The following is a 21,408-nucleotide window of genomic DNA, read 5'->3' as shown; positions in this document are numbered from 1 at the left end:
TCTGTGAAATGATAGCTATGTTTTTGCTGTTCCAGTAACAGAGATCTAATTGCATTACAGTGATCAGGACTGCACAAACATTTTTGAACTATGCAGCACAACAGATGATGAACAAGATTGTCTTGATGCTGATCTGGTAAGTGTTTTTTGTGGCTAATTCCAGTAATATATGGTTGTAAGAAAATGTCGCCAGCCTGCAAATATTTGGTTAAATTGCTCAATTATTTTTTTAGAGGTGTTAGTGTGTATTTATACATTTATATAGCTAGTATAAACATCAAATGTATTATGAATACGGGGAATGATGTGAAGAGATGCTATATTAAAATGATTTGAGTTGTTAGTATTTGTTAAGAAGCATAGCAAATATTCATTTTTACTATGACTGTGTACCATCAACTAGAAAATTCTTCCATATTTTGCGAGTGGCATTGTGTTTCTGAAGCATGTTAAGGTGCAGTAATGTAATAGAAGTATTTCAAGAGTACATGAATAGCTGTCTTTCATTGTATTTTTCGTTATATGCATGTGGTTATTTCTGAGGTCAAATTGTCATTCATACAGTGATAAACGCTAAAAGCTGGCAAGTTGTGTAACTATTGCAGCAATGCTTTGACTCTCAATTTCTCTGTATACCACAATATGAATCATTAATCAGATTTGCATGCTTCACTGAGAATGTAATAAAGTACATCTATCTTAAATCTGATAGAGATGAATATGCATTGTTGTTATGCAGTGAATGCCATCTGCAGTGCTGTATGTTTATTAATAGTGTACCAAAACCTGCTCAAACTGGTATCTTTTTCACATTTTGATTTCTAATTTGGCAGTTAATAACAAGACTTCACGAATTTGCCAAGTAGCTGCTCTCCATTGCAGGTTAATATGTAGGGAAGAAATTGTATTCAGTCATTGTAGTTCTTTGTCTTGCTACTTCAGCATTGTCTTAGTACCTCCACATTGTAAGGTGTGGGTTTTTTTTTTAACAAAAGTAACATGATCACAAGATGTCTTTTCCTGAACTCAGGACAAGGGAAAAAAAGAAAGTTTTATGACGTTTATTATCAGTGAATTGAATTACTGATAATCTTTAGTCATGGAGGTTCAAAGCTGATGGGTATCTTCTTGTTGCAATTTCTGGTGGTGGTTTTTCCTTTGTTATAAGGACAAGGGTTGGAGTCAGGAATCTTTAGTGGTGACATCTAGGATCTTGCTTTCCAAGTCTCTCAAATGCTGTGTTGTATTTTTTTCTATGCTCATCTTCTGTCTTACATGAGAATAAAAATCTATTTCTACCTCAGTATCAAATCTAATCATAGAATCATAGAATCATAGAATGGTTAGGGCTGGAAGGGACCTTCAAAGGTCATCTAGTCCAACCCCCCTGCAAGGAACAGGGATATCTCCAACTAGATCAGGTTGCTCAGGGCCTTGTCCAACCTGGCCTTGAACGTCTCCAGGGATGGAGCATCCACCACCTCTCTGGGCAACCTGTTCCAGTGTTCTACCACTCTCATGGTAAAAATTTTTTCCTAATATCCAACCTGAACCTACCTCCCTCTATTTTAAAACCGTTACCCCTTGTCCTATCATAACTGGCCCTCCTGAACAGCCTCTCCCCATCTTTCCTGTAGGCCCCCTTGAGGTACTGGAAGACCGCTATAAGGTCACCCCGGAGCCTCCTCTTCTCCAGGCTGAACAGCCCCAACTCTTTCAGCCTGTCCTCATAGGAAAGGTGCTCCAGCCCTCTTATCATCTTCGTGGCCCTCCTCTGGACCCTCTCCAACTGGTCCATGTCCTTCTTATGTTGGGGACTCCAGAACTGGACGCAGTACTCCAAGTGAGGTCTCACGAGGGCAGAGTAGAGGGGGAGAATCACCTCCCTCGACCTGCTGGCCACGCTCCTCTTGATGCAGCCCAGGACGCGGTTGGCCTTCTGGGCCGCAAGAGCACATTGCCGGCTCATATTGAGCTTCTCGTCCACCAGTACTCCCAAGTCCTTCTCCTCAGGGCTGCTCTCGATCCATTCTCTGCCCAGTCTGTATTTATGCCTGGGATTGCCACGACCCAGATGTAGGACCTTGCATTTGGCCTGGTTAAACTTCATGAGGTTGGTACGGGCCCACCTCTCCAGCCTGTCGAGGTCCCTCTGGATGGCATCCCTCCCTTCCAGCGTGTCGACGGCACCACACAGCTTGGTGTCATCGTCGAACTTGCTGAGGGTGCACTCCATGCCACTGTCCACGTCACCGACAAAGATGTTGAAGAGGGCCGGGCCCAACACGGACCCCTGAGGGACGCCACTCGTGACCGGTCTCCACTTGGACATTGAGCCGTTGACCACTACTCTCTGAGTGCGCACTACTCTAATGACACGTTGCGCACCTGTTACCTATTTTTTCATACATAATTTTTAAGATGATTGATTTTATTTTGTGCAGGATGATGAAAAACGTCTTCCAAGAACAACATATAGAAGAAGAAAAGTGAGTTGACTAATCTTTACCGTATATATCCAAATCAGGTCTGGCAGGAAAAAAATATTTGACAGACTGTATTGAAATTCTGTGGGAGTGATGCTTGGTTCTATAACAATCATAGAACAGAATTTTTCCAAAAGTATTAAGGAAGTAAAAACTTTGCTTAAATATGTCTTTGATGTTTTGATGCCTCTATACTCATTCTGTATAGTTGCCTAGGAAGCGAAGATCTTTCTTACGAGTTTGATATCAGTGCTGTTCTTTGAGTGATGGATAGTAGTCAAATCTTTTGAGAATAATTTGGTATCAGAAGGTATATGTTTGTGTGCTCTAGTTATTTAGTATAAAAAAAACCTTAAAAGATAGTAAAAGAAAATTATGTAATTTCTAAGAGTTTATTAATAAATTAGGAAAATATTTTAGGAAAATATCTGCTAGTAGTATAGTGCCCCTTTTGTCATAAAACAGTATGTTTGGGAAGTGCATTTTTGTGCTACAGAAATAATTCCAGACAGATTATCGGGTTTATTTTTTCTTGCTATATTTCAGTAATGCTTTTTTCTAACTTTTTTTTTGAAGGGACGGGGCTTAAAAAGAGGAAAAAGTGTGAAAACTGGCTATGATGAAAACTGTTGGAAGAAGCAGTGTATGGAACTAGTGAATTTAATTTTCCAGTGTGAAGACTCAGAACCTTTCAGGCAGCCCGTTGATTTGGATCAATATCCTGTAAGTTGCTCTTACTAAACTTGTAAGATATAAATTTTTTTTTTTTTCCCTCTCTTAGCATTTTTTACCATAACAACATCTACACTTGCTCTTGGAGCTATTTGTTCACTTTATGGCTTTAGTCCCAAACAATTCTATCCTGGTTTTGCTGGGATAGAATCATAGAATCCATTTTCCATTCAGAAAAGCTACATTTCTGAAGACAGCTGCATTTTTAAGAAGACTGCAGCACCCGATTCGGTGAGAACCAAGTTGATAAGACACTTTAGTTTGTAGCCAGCTGTGGTGTGCAGGTATCCATAGTGATCAAGGACTTCTCAACTCATTTTTGCTGATGATCCAGATGTCCAAGAACCTGAGGGGAGCATGGCCAAGGGCGACTGACACCTGAATTGGCAAATGGATATTCCATGCCATGTAACGTCATGCTCACTGTAAATTGGAAAGTTTGTTGTGGACGGGCCCCCTTTCTCAATGGTTGCCATCTTGGGGGGATTATCACCCATCATTCTGCTTCCAAGGCCTACGCTCTCTCTTCTGGGATTGCGGTTTCAGGATTTTCCTGCTCTGGGAACAGGCTGGACATTGGTCAAGAAATCATGAGTAATTGCACTGTACAACACTTGTCTGTATATGCTACTATCATTGCTACTATCATTGCTACTTTTATTTTACTGTATTTCAGTTATTAAATAGTTCCTATCTTAACTCAGGGGCCTTCCTTCCTTTTCCCCTTTTTGACTGGGGAGGAGTCATTGAGCTATTGTTCAGTCCTGCTCACTGGCTATTGTTTAGTCCTGGATATGAGCTAAATGTAGACACACAGAGCAAAGCAAATTTCTTTCGGTGCTTAGAACTATAAACTGTGTGCTCTACGGCATCAAGGTAACATCCATCAAAATGCTGACACAGAACACAAAACAGTTGTAGAGCAGTGGTGGTGCCAACAAATAACCTGATACCATAAATGTAGTTTGAAACTGCTCACAGTCTTTTTTTGCTTGCTTTCTTACTGTTCCTTGTAGGGAAATAATTTTAGATAAATCTGTATGTTCTTAATTAAAACTGGTTTCTTGAGGGACAATCTACAAAACCTGTTTACTGAGCCTGAGCTATTCTTTCTCTTAGCTGTTCGTGGTATTCTTGGTAACTCTTCAGTCTTATTTTGTCTAAAAACCCAACGAACTTTTAAGGAAAAAACTTATTGACAAGCATAAAACTGTTTTCCTGTGGACTTCACATCTTGAGTTTGAGTCTCACTTCAGGTTTTAAAAACATCTTGAGGTTCTCTAAAACTTATTAACAGGAGAGAGAGATAGAGGTGTTTGGGGGTTTTTTTTGTTTGTTTTTAAACCAGGTCAGGTTTTTTTTCCATAGTAAAACACATCAGAGAAAGGATTACATGATGATTTACAGCAGTCTTATTTTTCATTTTGATTAACAGTAAAAAGATTTACTTGCATGTTATTGTTACTGGGTAGTTTTTATTGCGGAAACTCAGGAGAATTGAAACTAGAAATCTGCATGTGCAAGCATGTGACATTGTATCAACTCATGATCCTTCAGAAATTTTGAAGACCACCTTGAAAATGAGCAAGAGTTTTTGTACAAGATAATGTAGCAGAGACTTTAAATCAACTAGTCTCAGCAAAAGTGTTGCTGTCTGCTGTGGTAGGTGCTTCTGTTTTCAGCTGATGGTTAAGATAATCTGTGGTCATCTTAGCTACTCTTAAATTCTAGAAATAAAATTTAAAAGTCTTGTTTTTCTTATACCTTCCTGAATCTTTTTTTCTTATGTTTTTATCTAGGATTACAGACATATTATAGACACTCCAATGGACTTTGGTACGGTGAAAGAAACTCTGGAAGCTGGAAATTATGACACTCCAATGGAACTGTGCAAAGATATAAGGCTAATATTTAGTAATGCAAAATCTTATACTCCAAACAAAAAGTCAAAGGTAGCTGTTAATTCTGGATTTTTACACTTAATGAAATGAGGTGTTATTTTGAAATTGGTTTGTTTATTAGTGCTTTCGATAAAGCTGCTGGTTGGATAGATAGTGGAAGAAGTATGACAAAAATATTTAATATATTCATTTCTTGTTTTTCTAGTGTTACATAGGATTGTGTGCCGTGCTTTTTCTATTTCTTTTCTGTTCGGGTTTTAATTTTAAAAATGTTACTCTTGGATGAAAGATTCTGTTTTTAATATAAGCCACTTCCTACCTAGATTTACAGTATGACCTTGAGATTGTCAGCACTATTTGAAGAGAAAATAAGAAGAATTGTTTCAGATTTCAAAAACGGTCAGAAACAGAATGAAAAACTACGAAGAAACCAGAGGTACACTAGAAGATTTCATAATCAAAGCTCAGTGCAGCATCCTACCAAAATGCTCAGGTAACCACATTATGAAGATGTAGAGATATATCACAACTGACTAATATTCATATTGATTGTCGTATTTAGTCTATGAAGAAGAGAACAATTGTTTTATTAAATGTTTAGCTAACTCCAGTGAAACTTTCTATAATTACTTCTCTTGCAGTAGGAAAGACATGCAAAAAAAGCTGTTTTTTTGTAGTATAAAACTGGCTGTGAAACATCAAAAGGGCTGAAGAGTAGAAAAGGTTGGAGGTTTTGCTTTTGGTTTTTTCCAATAGTTCAGTCAGGAAATCAGTATTTAATCTGACTGAAATAATGAGAAATGAAACAAAGATTCACTTGGTTATATATATTACAAAGTTTACAAAGCTGCATATATCATGTGTTTTATCACATACAGAAGAAAGTCAGTCCTATGGAGTTTATAGAAATTTTCACTTAGTGTAGCATTCTGTTGGTAGCTAGATATGCCTTTTCCTTTGAAGGAAAAAAAATAAATCTTTTGACACAGCTGCTGGTTGACATGATTAACTCATGTATTCTTAATTTTCTTATGGGATGAAGTGAGACAAAATACAAAAGCTAAACATGGTAAATCACTGAAACTGAGCTTATATCTTTCTGCTGCTGTCCGGTCTTTCTCCTCTGGCAGTGAAAGGATAGGAATAAGAGTTTTAAGGGAAAAAAAAAAAAATCTAAGAATATGTTTCTTTACCATGTTTGGCTTTCTTCTCTTAAAATTTCAGTGGATTACTTCTACGTTTTCAAATTCTACTATGCTTACATGTTGGATTATGCTACACGCATACCCGGCAATGAGCTTTAAGCTTTACTGGGAATATTCCTTGGGCTTTCATTTCTTTCTAGAGAAATCAAGACACACATAAATTTTCCTTAGAAACAACACTTCTGCTTGTATCTGAAGAATTGTATGTGACTTATTGGCAAGTCAGTGGCGCTCAGCAGGACTGAGGTTTGGGACTATTTGGGAGAGTGTTTGGATAGCAAAAAGAACATAAACATCTTGTGTACCTAGATGAGTATCTGAAAACCTGTGACTGTAAGGAAGCAGCTGACAAAATAGTAGTTCTAAATGTGAAAATAAGTGACTTACCAGGACTGCGCGTAGCACTCTAGCATGTATAGTAAGGACGAAACGAATCAGTGAGTTTCTACAAACATATTTTATTTTAGACAGTGAACTTTCTCTAAAGAGACACCTTCTTTGTGTCTTTGGAACTGGGTTTATTGTGGAATAATGTTAGTACGCATAGCGCTTAGTTTGAGGCTTATGTACAATTAACAAGAGTCCGGGAATTCAACAGATATTGAGGCTCCTGTTGCAATTTCCTGGTAAATAATAAGAGGACATCACTGTCTAGGAGACATTCAGTATTGACTTCTTTGTTTCTCAGAGCAGAGAAAGAATGTCTCCTCTTGTATAACTTCACTAAGAGTGTAGACTATTATTTCAATGCAAGTACTTAATGCTTATCCTTGTCAAAGTTAAAATTGTCCCACATCGTGTTAGGTCACACATCTAACTATTTTCCATAAATCTAAAATTGTATAGCATACACTTAGTTAAGCTTTCAGAGAGAAGTACTGTTAAAATGCATAATTACCATTATTTCTCATAGTTTTACAACCTGTGTTGCTTTTGTTTCTTTCCCCTTTCACTAGAAATTTGAAGCAGAAACCATTAAAGTCTCAGGCAAAAATTGAATCTGAGCAGGAAGATTCTTTTACTCAACCTACCTCAAGCAGAGCCGCCTGTGTTGCAAGCCATAAAACGAATGCGAGCAATTACAACCATAGTTCCTCTGGTGAATCCTCTGATTCTGCATGCCTGGCATCCTTTGAAAAGAATGGAAAAGCTAGATCCACAACACTAACAAATTGTTCTGCATTATCATCAGGTCAGAAACAGAATCTGTTTCAGATGAGGAATTTCATCTTGGTCTTATCTGTGAATTGTCCACTAACGTTTCCTTTCCTTTCCTTTATATTTGCCGTAATTTGCAATTGCATTCTAAATCGTTAAACAAGGTTTGTATTTTTAATGTGAAACTCTTTCAGACAAGGTTTCTGTGCAGTTTGGTTTTGTGTCATACAGAATTTTGTGTATTTTAATTAATTTTGGACACTTAATACGTTACCGAATGTTGTAAAAAGACCTGTGTACTAAACATAGAAATTTCTGCTTTAAAATCCCATAGAATGCAGTAAGTTGACTTAACTTTTATTAATGAAAAAGCTTGCACCTAAGCAGAAACCTATCAATAGGATAGTTGGCTTCTTAGAGACAGAACTGTCTTGGTTTTATATCCATTTTGCGGTCAAGCAGATTTTTTTTTTTTTTTCAGCTTTTCTATGGGGTTTCACAACAAAGCTGTATTGAGGAAGGTTGATGATAAGAAGTTGACCTGCTAACTACGTGGTTACTTCATGCTCTTAAATCTTACCAAATAGAATAATAGAATTTCTTAATTTCAAGCAGCTGTTCTAGGAAAGTGGTTGTAGAGAATGGATGTCTCTTATTTGAGAGGAAAATATAGTGTATTTGATGAATGGTACTCTATAACAGGTTATACGCTCAAATGTGTTGCATAAAAACTGTCGTCCAAAATTAGCAAAAACACAAGTTCCCCAAGACATAAAAACCTTCCTGTTTTTTCTTTCTTCCCCTACACCTCGCTTTGACAAAAATTCAACTTATTTCAAAGAACAAGAATGCAAGTTCTGGTAAAAGAGATGTGTCAGAATATGTTGTGTGTTGTTTTTTTTAACATGCTTTTCTCTTAATTCTGTTATTTGGAAACAGCTGTGTTATTTTACTTGTAACTTAAATACAGGCTAAAGAAGCTTCTTATCACTGAACACTGCATAAATATGGAGTAGTATATTTTGTAGAGCTATCTCTTTCGTACATGTAAGACATTAAGGCATGATCATGTATTGTAAGGCAATATTGTGAAGAAATTTTGAAGATTTCCTGGATCAGCAAAATGTATGTCTCAACTGGAAGCTAACTGTATGTTTAGAATCCTAATTGACAATTTAATTTAATTTTTTTTAACAGAAAGTGAAATAGAAGGTTCTTTGGTTTCTTCATCTACTTCCTCTTCATCTTCATCCTCTGCAAGTAGCTCAGAAGACAGCAAAGAAAGCTCTGTGGCTCTTGTGTCACCTCCGCTACACAATGGTGTATGTAGAAGAAAGAACAGCAATTGTAGGATAACTAGAAATCGAGCTGCTCAAAGGAAACAAATGGGTAAGATTGGAGGAGTTTTCTTGTGAATGGCAAATAAGTGTGTGTGTGTATATATATAAAAAACTAAATGTAATTACTGTTTTTTAAATTGTTGTATATATAAGATACTAACTTTTTGATGGATAGTAGTTCTGAAGCTCTTGAAATGCTACACTCAATTTTTAAAAAGATTTTCTTTCGCTACTTAGGAGAGGAGGACAGAAACCAAGAACCTAGCATGAGGGAATGTCTTGCAACATTTTATATCTTAATGAAAGAAAACTCAATAATTCATAAAGAAGTTCTAATTTTTACAAAACTAGAATGAATCCAAAATTTATGACATGGGTAAATAATTTCTCTTGGCAGACAACAAACACACACAGCTATTATTAGGAGTATATTTCACCGTCATAGCTGTGGGTTGAAACTGTTCCAGATTTGACTAGACTTAAGAAGCTGCTATTTTTATATTTATAAAGATACTAATCTCTCCTTTCCTTTACAGGAACACTTCTTCAGGAGAATGGGAATACAAGAAAAACCGTCAGGAAAAAGTTATATGGAAGTGACTCTGAAAATACTTTGGTGGTGTCATCTGGGTCACTCAATAATAGTACTGGTAGGCATAGAAAAACTCCACGCAGAAGTGCTACTGTGGCTGCTAATAAGTTAAGGCTGATGAGCGATGTGGAGGAAGAGGTTTCAAGCTCAGAAAGTGTTGGCATTGGGTGCAAGAATAGAAAACTGCCTCACCGAAATGCCTCAGCTGCAGCCAGGCGAATGTTACTGGAGGGATCTGAGGATGACGTAGGCTTAAAGTCTGAAAGTGAAAAAGAAATAGAAGAGCAGCTTACCAAGAGGAAGATTCTTTCTCAACCTGGTTCATGTGCTGCACGAAGAAAATTTGTTAGTGACACTGAAAATGGAACTTCAGATTCTGAGACAGACACACAGATGAAGCAGAAAAACTGGCAAAGCAATGGTCCTAAACAGTTACGTGGGACAGTCCATTCCGTATCTCCCAAAATGAAAAGTCCCACCCTAGACTTTTCAGAGGAGGACTCCAAAAGCCATAATTCAGAGGATGGGAGCAGTCCAAAAGTTTCTGACCAATCAACATCTGCACATAATAAGCCTGCAGTGAGCAACTCCGAGGATGAAGTGGATTCTGAATTGGATAGATGGAATGGCAGAAAATCAACTGGTCTGCAGCTTGCTGCTCCTTTAAAAAAAGCAAAAGTCTTGAGTGATTTAGAGGACACAGCAGAATCTGAAACAGAAGACAGAGAGGATGGGAGAAGTTTTATCTCAGAGAGCTTGGTGCCAACTAGAATTGCAGGGAGTTCAAAATCTGGACCTGGTGCCAGCTTCAATCACTCTTCTGATACGGAATCTGAGGCAGATATCAATAATAGTAATTACTGTGAAACTTCTTCAAAAACAAAAAAGAGGAAGAGAAAAGGAAAAACAAAAATTGTTAGAAAAGGTAAAATTTTTAAAGTTAATGCATCTAACTCTTGATACTGACTAGACTTAAGGAGACAACATAAGATTAATGATTGGATAATGACTAGGAGTATTTGGACTACACAAAGTGTAATAGTGTTCCTTGTTGCTCTAAAATAGCTATAAAAGGGGGAAGGAGAAGTGTAAGGTACGATGATGACAGTGTCTGGAAGTCTAGACAGGTTTGGAACTGGGAGGTTACCAAACACAGCAGGAAGGGAAAACCGTTACCATTTGGTGTAGTTCTGTGGTATATAGAATTCGGATGTAACACTGGCCATTCTTGTGCAGTTCAGGTGGTACATTTCTCTGTGAAAAACTTGTAATTAAAGCATGTTTGTTCTTTCTGTTTAGCTTGCAAGTGCACTTAACTGCACAGTGTAGCAGTTTACACTAATGCAAAAATATCTATTCTGAAGTAGTATTTCTGCGTGTGTGTGTCGTGACAGTTAAATTTGAGAAATGCTGACTTTCAGGTTGTTGGCACAAAGCTAAGCAGTACTCTAAAGGGTGCCGTGAACGAGTTCGGTGGTATGCAGCTCAAGGTAGCAGAAAATCTCAAAAGGAGCAGTACATTCTCTTTCTTTGGCCAGCTCCTTGTTTTGAGAATTTCATCAACGAAAACCCTGTGATTTGTAGTCCTGTTACCTTGAATTTGTGGGTAAAGTAATAGTTCTTACTTTAGATTATCTTCATTTTCTGTTGATGTTTTCTGTGCTAAAGCAGACTTAAAACCATTATTTTCAGTTGAAGTAAGTTTGTTTTTATTTATAGTCTTTCAAAATGAATTTCATTGAAAGGTGTTTTAATTATTCCATGGTGTACACTGGAACCTGGGCTTGGATTTTATTCTGCCAGTGATGTGTGTAGTGTCCATAAGACAGAGAGGCACTTTGGTGCTGCATCGGTAGCGTTCTGATGTGTGTCTGGCTTTTCCCAAATTTCACATACAGGGGTTTGGGTGGTTTTGCTGAGGAGGTTATTTTGAGGGCTGGGGGTGGGTGTGCTGTTACCAATACAGTGGTGACCCTCCTATTCCTTGCTTGCTTTAGTTTTAGCTTTTGTTTCAGGTTTGTTTCAACAGCCAGCTGAAAGGCAGAAATTCCAGATAGTTGCAGAATAAAAAGATTTATCATTCCACTTGTTTCAGAAAGTTTAGTTCTTTGCTTTTTGGTTTTTTCTATAATTTTGTCTGTCACTGAAATGCTCGTGCGTACTGGCTGACACATTATGATTTGGAGATTCATTTTTGAGGTGGATTTTTAAGCTTATCAGAATGATGCTAAGATTTATTAAAACAGGTTCTGTACATTATGCCGTGTCTTCATATTGTTAGTGGATTGATCCTGATTTAGAATTTGAAAGGCTGTTCAGAGGTTGGTATTTGGTCTAATCCTTCCAAACCTGTCACTGAGTCACAGTGACCAGATTATGAACCTCTAAAACTCCATAGGTATTTTAACTGTGGTTGGGGTTTGTTGCTTGTTTGTTTTTTTTTTTTTTTTTTAAAAATTGTAAAAGTTTTAGGCGCTCTTAAAAGACGTGACTTCAGAGAATACCCATAAGTGGCAATAGGTACAGTTGAATTGTTAGTTTTTTCTAAATCTAACTTAAAGTCCAAGTTGTCAGTACGCTTTATAGTAAGTAAAGCAGATATTTCAGGCTTTGAGAGCTCTCATGACTTGCAGTTATCTTAAAAAGGAAAATGAGTCTGTTCAATGTACAGGATTGTGTTGTGTCAACTGTTGCACATACTTTTACATATAATTTCTTTTTATTTTCAAGACTTCATTATATAGCTTTTGTTTTGGTATTATGGTGCAAAGACTATTCTTTCCCAGTGGTCTTCCTCACCCACCTCCCTCAAACAAACCAGTCTGCATTGTTTAGCCTTAACACGTGGGTCTACTGGAATTTAGTGCCTTGCAAATAGTTATCAAAAGGCTGTAAGGGAATTCAAGGAAAAATAAAGTACTGAAGCTCAAGGAGGTCACTTGGTTGTTTTCCGCACCAAGCATATAAAACAGAGCTAAACTTTTCTGCTTCACATAACATCCCATCAGAGTTGAAGACTGTCATGTTTGGGAGCAAAAATTCCTGTCTGTGTTTTCAGTTACTTCCTACATCCCTTAATTTGGCAATTGAGAAAAGAAAGAGCCATCTTCAGTACTGCATTATAAAAGAGTAGAATCTTTCTGTGTCCAAGCTGTGTTCTTTGCAGTGTTCAGTGTCAACTGAATGCTGCCTTGCCAAAAAATAAGATAGGGGAAAGGATTATTTTTGACAGTATATATTTTTTTCTTCCAAACTGAGTAAATTTTTAACAGCCTTGTAAGTTTGATTGTTTCACATTTTTGTGCCCTCTCAGGTAGCAGCTTTGATACACACCTGTAATGCAGCGATTTAATAATCTTGAGAAGAAAATTACTGTCTCTTAAAATGATCTATCTTGGCAGTTTTCCACAGGAATACTTACTTCTTTTGTACTAAAAAGGTGTCAGTACTTTTAGCTGCTAAACGTACTGAAAACGTTTTCTAATGTTTCAACATTAGCAATGTGAAAAGATGCCAGATGGACCTGGGAAGCAGTAATAGAGAGCTGCTGAGTTCTGTAATTGGCTCTTGAGCTCTAGACTTGTCAGAACTATGATGCCATAGTCACTTTCTAAAACTTAAGAAAATTGGGAGGAGAGAGAAATCTTTTAATAGCTTGATGGAATTGAAAATGTTACTTGAATGTGCTTCATATGCCAAAACTCCCGAGTCAAATATAAAACTTTTTGGGGTTGATTTTTTTAAATATTTTTTTTTAACTTTTACCATTACTTTGAGAAGATTAGAAGAGACTTTTAATATGGCAAAAAGGCAAGGTATGTGTACAAATACTTCATCTAGTGGGGATTTGTAGCTTTGGGAGTAGGCAATTGGTAATATTTCCCTTACCAGGTTTGTCTAACACCTCATTTTTAAGCGGAAAACAAGACTGGTTAATTTCTAAAACTTTCCTTACACTTTTTGTGTAAACATTTCCTGTGAAACATGTAGAAGCTGTAGCACTGTGTAGCCAACACTGAGCTTTTGGTCTTGCTTTAGCTTGTCCTTTGAATGTAACATGGATGTTTTAGCTGTGTATATTGTCGTGTTCTAAAGTTTGATGCAAAACCTGTTTTCTCTTCTTGCCAATTCTTTAACACTCTGAAGCTAAACTGAAGCTTCTGCTGCATTGTACCATGTAGGCCCATGCTGCGAATTGTTAATTTGTCTTCCACGTCTAACTTGCAGCAAAACTCCTCTTAGTCACATTTTGTCTCTTAAACTTTTTTTTTCTTTTTTTCTTTTTTTTTTTTGTTTTGTTAATTCTCATCCTTTTACTTTGGCCATAGCTTCATTAGTAATCAGTGTTCATCCATTAGGTAAACTGCCAATCATAAAAGCAAATTCAGCATTGTTTTCCTTGTGCAGTTGGTGCCAAACATTGGCAACTATCAGTATCAGTTAGTTGGCAAGGGCTGCATTTCCTCTACAATCATCACAACATTACCAAATATTTTAATGAGAATCAGTAAGAAAATAAGCGTTCTATTTTTTATTTAATAGCCACCTTTTTGCTTTAAGGGGGGGCTCACTTATTATGGAACAGTGTTACTTCACACAAAATGTTTAACATCACCTCTGCTGTGTAACCACCCAAATGTTGAGATGTGCGCGTAGCAGAATGTCATTTTTTTGTTTTACTAAAATTTTTAAGCTGATACCCTTTTAAAAGTGCCAAATCAAATGAAGAGACCCCATCTAAAATAAATCCTTCAGGTAAGTATGGGGCAAGAGCGAGTATCACTAAATTTCTGCCAGGCCATGAAATAATGCCCTTTTAAAGTCACTAAGGATAACACATGGTAATGAATACTTGCATCATTTGGGTCTCATTGTACAGTCATCTGCCAAGAGGGCTCAATATACTGTTAACTTAGCAAAAAGCTTAATGTTATGTTCCAAATATGTACAGGTTAAAGACACAGGGCCACGTTTTGAGGCTTCTTTCATGTGAAAGGGGAATATGTCATCGTCCTATATAGAGTTCCTTATAGGCAAGTAACTTTTGGGCATTTAGTTTTCTTCACATTGTGAGTTATTCCCCCTGCTGTTTTGTTGAAATATTAGTTGTCCTGTATGAGAACTGATAGCTACCTTTGAACAATGTTTACTGGAAAACACTATTTATTTTCCATTTCATTTTATCTAATCTTTAATCTAATTTGGGATATTAGCACAGGTGGTTACATAATAATTTTTAAATCAGCAGGTGCCCTTTCTAGTTCATTTTTCTCCTCAACAGTCAATAGATGCCACAACAGATGTGCTGTTAGCACAGCCTAGTTTACTGTAAATAGGAAGCTAAACTTGTTGGTACTTCTAAAAGTTATTGTTAGGTACTGATGGAATATATGCATGCTTTTATTTAAATACATACATATAGGCACATATGTATTTATATAATACCTATTTTCACATAAATATATATTCTCTCTCTATATAACCATATATATCATAGAATGGTTAGGGTTGGAAGCGACCTCAAAGATCATCTAGTTCCAACCCCGTTTCCATGGGCAGGGACACCCTCCACTACACGAGGTTGCCCAAAGCCTCATCCAACCTGGCCTTGAACGCTTCCAGGGATGCAGGGATGGGGCATCCACAACTTCTCTGGGCCACCTGTTCCAGTGCTTCACCACCCTCAATGTAAAAAACCTTTCCATTAGATCCTTAGATCTAATGGAAATCTCCCCTCTCTCAGTTTAAAGCCATTGTCCCTTGTCCTATCACTACACGCCCTTGTAAAAAGTCCCTTTCCAGGGACTGTGTACTGTGCAATTAACCAGCTAAGCAATTTTTTAAATATATATAACATATATATACACTACATATAAAATATACTGTATTTTATATATAAAGCATAGTATATAGAGTACTGTAATTTATATTATATTTTATATAATATATATTATACATATCTAGTATATAGCATGGGTTTGTATATATTAAAAAAATAAGCAAAGTTTTCACGTAAATAGCCTAGCTGGTCGATAGGGGTTGGGCAGTACTTTGTGGACTGTAGCACTCCCTGCAGATAGCTGTCTGGAGGTATGGCTGGATATTCCTACCCAGAATTGCAGCCTGGATTTCCAGGTTTAGAATTCGATGACATGAACTCCAGGACAGCTTGTCACAGTAGGAATCATGATGGACAAGGCCTTCATATCTTGATGCCTTTCTTCTAAATGCTCTCCCAGTTTTTGCGGGTAGTGAGCTTTGTTTAATCCTCACTCTTCCTGCCTGGGCAATCTGTTTGTACCTTTGCAGCATTTATTTCAGGATGTTCATTGTGTAGTTTCAATAAGGTTTAATTAAAGCTTTAATTAAAAAGTAACATGAGCTTTGTACGAATTTGCTTCCAATTTAAGATTTTGTATAGAAAGTATAGATTTATACTTTAGTCTTGCATTCCATCATATGAATTAGCTGCTGAAATTTTGAAAATAAGCATAATCTGTTTATGATGATAGAAGTGTGGGGTTTTTTTCTCAAAACATGCATCTATAAACACCTAGGTACCTACCTCTCTAAAAAAATAGCTAAAATCGTGTGCATTCTTTTTTCTTTTTTTATAGCTGCCTTTCTTGGAATAGTTCCAGGTGATGTCATTTAAGTTTTAAACATTTATTTTTTCAAATGGCCAAAGGGAATTAGGGTGGCATTCAGCATTAAGGCTGGGCAGCCTGCCCTTCTAGAATGTGAGTGTAGCTCAAAGCAGATGTAGGTGAATCTTAATCCTAGGGTTGGGTTATACATTTCCACACTTACTAGCTGGTCAAAATGTCTCTTTTTACCAGTAACTTGTGTGCATTTTTTTGCCACCATTAATATGTTACGATATGTCGTGACATTTACTTACAGTATTTTCCTGTTTCAAATTTAATTTTCCACGTTAAAGCTCTTTGTTCCTGCATGTTCAGCCTGACCTCATAACAGCTGTCAGCAGTCGCCATGTGTTCTGTACCTGTTACTTGATAGTGTTGGAGGACAGTGTATAATTTAAGCTTTAGCTCTTCCTTTTTTTAATCTGTGGATTTTTTCTTTTTACTTTCTATAATACATCTTAATGGCAGAATTCTTGGCAGAATTTAGAGAAAATGTTGCCCTTTCTTTACCTCATAGATGAGGACCTGGAGAGCAAGAGAGTACAAATGGCTTGCAGTGTTAACGCTTCTGGTTAAGCTGGCCAGAAGAAGCAAGGAACTGAACCTTACTCGGTTTTCAGTTTCGGGGTAGTGTTCCTGCATCGGGGTGGCTGACGTTCTGAGAGGTGTTTGGCCATTAGCAGTTGAGACAGCTGAAACAAAGTTAGCAAGACAAACTTGTGTAAAGGAAGACAAGAGAGTATGTCCTCTGTAATCTCCTGTTGTTTCCCTAAACTTGTACTTGAAAAAATGCCATGATTTTTCCCTCTGTTTGCTGAGTACAGGTAGAGAATCGTCAAAAGTAACGAGTTTAAGCTAGAACAAAACGGACTGTTGTCAGGAGATAATAGGCTAGTAAAACGTAGGGCCTTTAATGGAGCACGTTTATCTACTTTGCTCATAAAATCAGTAACAGCTACAAAGAAATATGAGATGGACACAATCTTGGGAAAACTAAATTTGCAAATCACATTTCTGCTAAAATTGCAAAATTTTGTTGCTGTTTTCTCAAGTCTATGCAAATAAATTTACTTCAAGAACTTCTGCTTTTAATTTTTATTGATACCTATGAGTAACTGTTTTATTTAGAAGGTAAAAGTTTTACAGCCTTGATCTTCATAGCATTGTTCACCTTATTTACAGATTGAATATTTGTTTTAAAACCTAACATAACAAACAAGGTCTGTATTAAAAATAAATATACTGAATGGAAGATTCACTGTTAGAAGCAATCTTACTGTTTAAGTTGCTAAGGAACTGGATGGTTTAAATGTTCCCTGTGTATGTGAAACAGTTCTAAAATTGTGAAATCCATCTGAGGCTTGTGTCTACATGAAATATAATACTTTTTTTAGAATAAAAAGGCTTCTAGAAAGAAATAGAATAGAAAGTTCATTCTAGTAAGAAAATGATAGTTTCTAATGATAGAAGTATTAGCAATATGAAAGCATTTGTTTGCTAAGTTAAGTAATTTGTAATGTCAAAGCTAATTACTAGAGCGATGCTGAAGAATGTTACTTTTAAACCCTCTCGTTATCTCAAAGCAAAAGAGTAACCCTGAGAGTTAAAAGTATGCCTGGGACTGTCTGACTGTATTTTTAGTAAAGGGTTAAGGGTAAATTACATACAACAGTTGAAATTAACCAAAAAAACCCTAACTTTCTTGTGTTTTATTAAAGGTGGCAGTATTTCTGCTTAATAAACTATTTCAGGACTGTAAGTTATTAAAAAGAACTTTTAAATCTTTATTTTGTAGAATCAACATCTGAGGAGACTGGACAAAGTGCAAAAGTGCTCAGGAGCAGGACATGTATCATTAACTACAAGAAACACATAAAACTGTCTAATGTGACTGAGAAGAAGAATCCACGCCGATGTGCCACTTTGGCAGCTAATAAGATTAAGATAATGAGTGATACAAAGGAAGAATTATCAAGCTCGGAAAGCGTTTACATAGTAAAAAAGAACAGAAGGCAGCTTCACGGCAACATGTCTGCAGCATCCAGGAAGAAACTCATCGGCAGCTCAGAGACAGATGCCTGCTTAAAGTCTGAAAATGAGAAAGAACAGCTTTCTGGCAGAAAAAAACTTTCCTGCCCTGAATCATCTGCTCCTAAAAGAAAATATATTAGTGAGTCTGAGAATGAAAAAACAGAATCTGAGGCAGAGTTAAAAGTGACTCAAAAGCAGAATGAAGATAACCACAAGCGGGCACACAAACCAGTCTCTGCTGCAGCTCTTAAAAATTTTGAATACGACTCTGAAGAGGAGAATTCCACAAACCACAAGATGGAAAATGGGAGAAAGTGGGGAAGTTCTAGTCAGTCAGCTTCAGCACACAACCACCGTACGAGCAACTCTGAAGCAGAGGTAGATTCTGACTTAGCTAAACATGAAACTAAAAATATCAGACAAGTATCAAATAAAAAATCTAGAGCTTCTTTCAGAAGATCAAAATTATTGGATGACTTCAAAGAAACAGCAGAATCTGAAACTGGGGGGAAGAAAGATGAAAAAAGCTCGATATCGGAGAATGTGGAAGCACCTGGGACTGCTGGAAGTTCAAAAGCCAGTTTCAATTGTTCTTCTGATTCAGGCTCTGGAACTGATAACAGTGTCTATAGTGATGCCACAGAAACAAGAAAGAGGAAAAGGAAATCAGAAATGGTTAGAAAAGAAATTACCAATTCCAGCTCACCTAAGCCTTCCAGAAGACCCCAGCGAAGGAAACGTCGGAAACCTAACCAAGAAAATGACTCGGAAGATTTGGATTACACCAAATACAGGCGAGCTAATCGGCGTTCTAAGATAAGAACTCGGAACGGAGGTAGACGGACTGTGAGATACGACGATTGTGATGATGACGACGATGACAGAGGTTTAGATGATGTAGATTGTGAAACGTAACCTTAAAAGGAAAAGCCAGACCACTTTTTTTTTTTATGGTAATAGCACTAGAACTCATGATGGATGCTGGCTCTTCTTTGTCCTACATTTCAGGGAATATATTTATATTTTTCTATGAAAAAGTTATGAATGTGATTAGATGATGACTTTCTCCTTTTCATATTTTGACTTGCACTTGCCTGCCCATGTAGCAGCATTTAGCACAGATGCCAAAATGTGCCTCATTATAGGGGCAATTTTTTGTCTTTACTGGTATTTTATTACATATAACAAGAGTTAAAAAAAAAAAAGTTAAAACACTGCGCAACAGGTTAATAGCAGTATGTTGAGTATTATTGTTATGGGTGCTGCAATGGAATACTACCTAGGTCATACAACATTCAAGAACAGATTTCAAACATCTCCAATGCTGTATGAAATCATACACAATAGTAACAAGCTTATAAATAATACTATACACTATAAAAATCTGGCGGATGCTAGCATCGCGTCGCAAGAGTAACGACGGTCACTCGGCTAAAAACTTCACAACTCGCATTAGTACAGATGTTAAATGTTCTGTACTTCCGTTACGGAAAACATGCAACTAGAATCAGTTCCAAGCGAAAAAAGTGTATTTGCCAATTGAAAAGGCGTATTGGTGCTGGTGAAGAAAGGGTCTCTGCTGACAGGTAGTACTATCATCATTAATGTGACTTCTATACTGTAAACTTAAGAATATGAAATGCAGGTGAACTCTTGGGCCTAAGGGTTTTTGTGTGTTTTCTTTATAAAATAGAAAAACAAACAAAACACTTGTTCTGTTTTCTTTATGCGTGGAAAGCTTGAGGTGCAGGATTCTCACATTCCAGACCTTTTTGCTACATTTCCGTTGTTCTTCCATATTTAAACTTTTAAGTGCTTTAATGTTAGACTTCACATTGATTAAACCTTATCAGTTTTTGGTAATTGCAGTACATCGCTTGTTTTCAAAATGTTTGAGGTGGCTGTTACTGACAAGAAACAATTCTTGCGTAGAAGGTAGCAGAAAATTTTTCCAGGAAAAAATGTGTAAGTTCTTGGCTGCCATGAATCAACTATGAGAACGCACAGCACCTCTCAGCTCTTATCCTCCTTTTCCATGGAGCTGTGCTGGTGGAAGTGCCACCATCGCTGCCTTCAGTCCAACCCAGGCACTCGGTGATCTCCGCTCATTTCCCACTCCCTGCTATGGGTTTCCTCCCTCTGCTCTGCTGGTTCCTTTTCACACACTTGCTAAGACTTCGTGATTCCTGATCTCGTCGGTTAATAGGAGGTATGTTAGAATATTAGATTTATTCTAACTCAACTCATTTTAACTCAAATAGCAAGTTTGTGAATTAGTTTTCCAGTAGATTGGGCTGGTAGTAGCATCTGGAAAGGTTTTTGGGGAAAAAAACCTGTTAGTGCAGCTGCAATATCAGTCATTCATGCTAGAACTGCTTGTACAAATGGAAGTGAAGTAATGGAAAAGGGAATCCCACACGCTGCTTACCAGCGGTTAGTGAGACCCACTTCTCCAACGTCATTGACGTTTTGTGCCAAAAGGTGTATTTACCATCACATCATTTTGGTATCTAGAACTTTCAGAATAGAGAAATACTTTTTTTTTTCCTTAAAACTGCTATATGAAGTTCCAAGAATAACCTAGTTTGTATCGTACTTGCCCCACGAATTTTCTTTATTTAGATCATAGTCCTTATTACGATACAGTAGAATTTTGTAAATTCAAGGTACGTGTTTATCTGAGTTCTTTAAGTTGATTTCTAAAGGATGAACAGAGTTGTGTTTAGTGGTGAAACTTCGAGGTGGCTTTGTGTATCTCACCTTTTAGGGGCAACTTTGTTAAAAGAGAGTAAGTCAACTGGTATTTTTGTATTACCCATAAACGGAATGCATTCTTCAGAGGCTGCTTGTGATCAGTGTTCTATGGAGTGCGGCCCCCAATACAGGAACAAATACTGGTATAACAGCTCTTCAGTGAACATCAGAGTTTTTATTAAGTTTGAACAGCTAAAATTAGGCTGGTAGGTTTGTATTTCTAATTGAGGCTCAAATTTTAAAAGATGGTTTTCTTTCTCACCCTTTGCAAATGCTCTATTGTCTGTCATTCTGTACTTATGCACTACATGTTCATGGTGATCCTTAAAAACTGGGAGAAGGTTCTGGCCTCTATGTCTCTGTATCCGAGGGGGAATTCCTGGCCCTAGGAACCCTAACACTTTGTTTTGTAAGCGATGCAAATGCTGTTTTGTATTTCCTAATTTGATACATACAGACAGGTTCCAAAGAGCCAGTAGGAGGGAAAATGATTAAACTGGAAAGGGACTTCTACTCTTTCACCCTCTGAGAGTTTGAATTTATTTATTTATTCTTTTAATTT

General features: G+C 37.1%; 1 protein-coding gene across 2 annotated transcripts in view; it reads left to right on the top strand.

Moving 5' to 3' along the window:
- The window catches only part of BRWD1 (bromodomain and WD repeat domain containing 1), a 67,291-nt gene extending 47,503 nt beyond the window's left edge, over positions 1-19,788 (top strand). For both annotated transcript variants that reach the window (XM_086618249.1, XM_086618258.1), the window contains 9 exons: positions 61-136; positions 2,445-2,489; positions 3,063-3,209; positions 5,018-5,170; positions 5,443-5,612; positions 7,281-7,516; positions 8,680-8,871; positions 9,359-10,339; positions 17,857-19,788. In XM_086618249.1, the coding sequence (XP_086474375.1) occupies positions 61-136; positions 2,445-2,489; positions 3,063-3,209; positions 5,018-5,170; positions 5,443-5,612; positions 7,281-7,516; positions 8,680-8,871; positions 9,359-10,339; positions 17,857-19,007 (3,151 nt within the window). In that variant the 3' untranslated portion in view covers positions 19,008-19,788. The remainder of the gene's footprint in view (positions 1-60; positions 137-2,444; positions 2,490-3,062; positions 3,210-5,017; positions 5,171-5,442; positions 5,613-7,280; positions 7,517-8,679; positions 8,872-9,358; positions 10,340-17,856) is intronic.
- Positions 19,789-21,408: the final 1,620 nt, after the last annotated feature.

This window comes from Tauraco erythrolophus, chromosome 1 (assembly GCF_009769465.1).
Source record: "Tauraco erythrolophus isolate bTauEry1 chromosome 1, bTauEry1.pri, whole genome shotgun sequence".
In the NCBI taxonomy this organism is placed as follows: domain Eukaryota; kingdom Metazoa; phylum Chordata; class Aves; order Musophagiformes; family Musophagidae; genus Tauraco; species Tauraco erythrolophus.
This window is presented reverse-complemented; position numbering and strand designations above follow the sequence as displayed.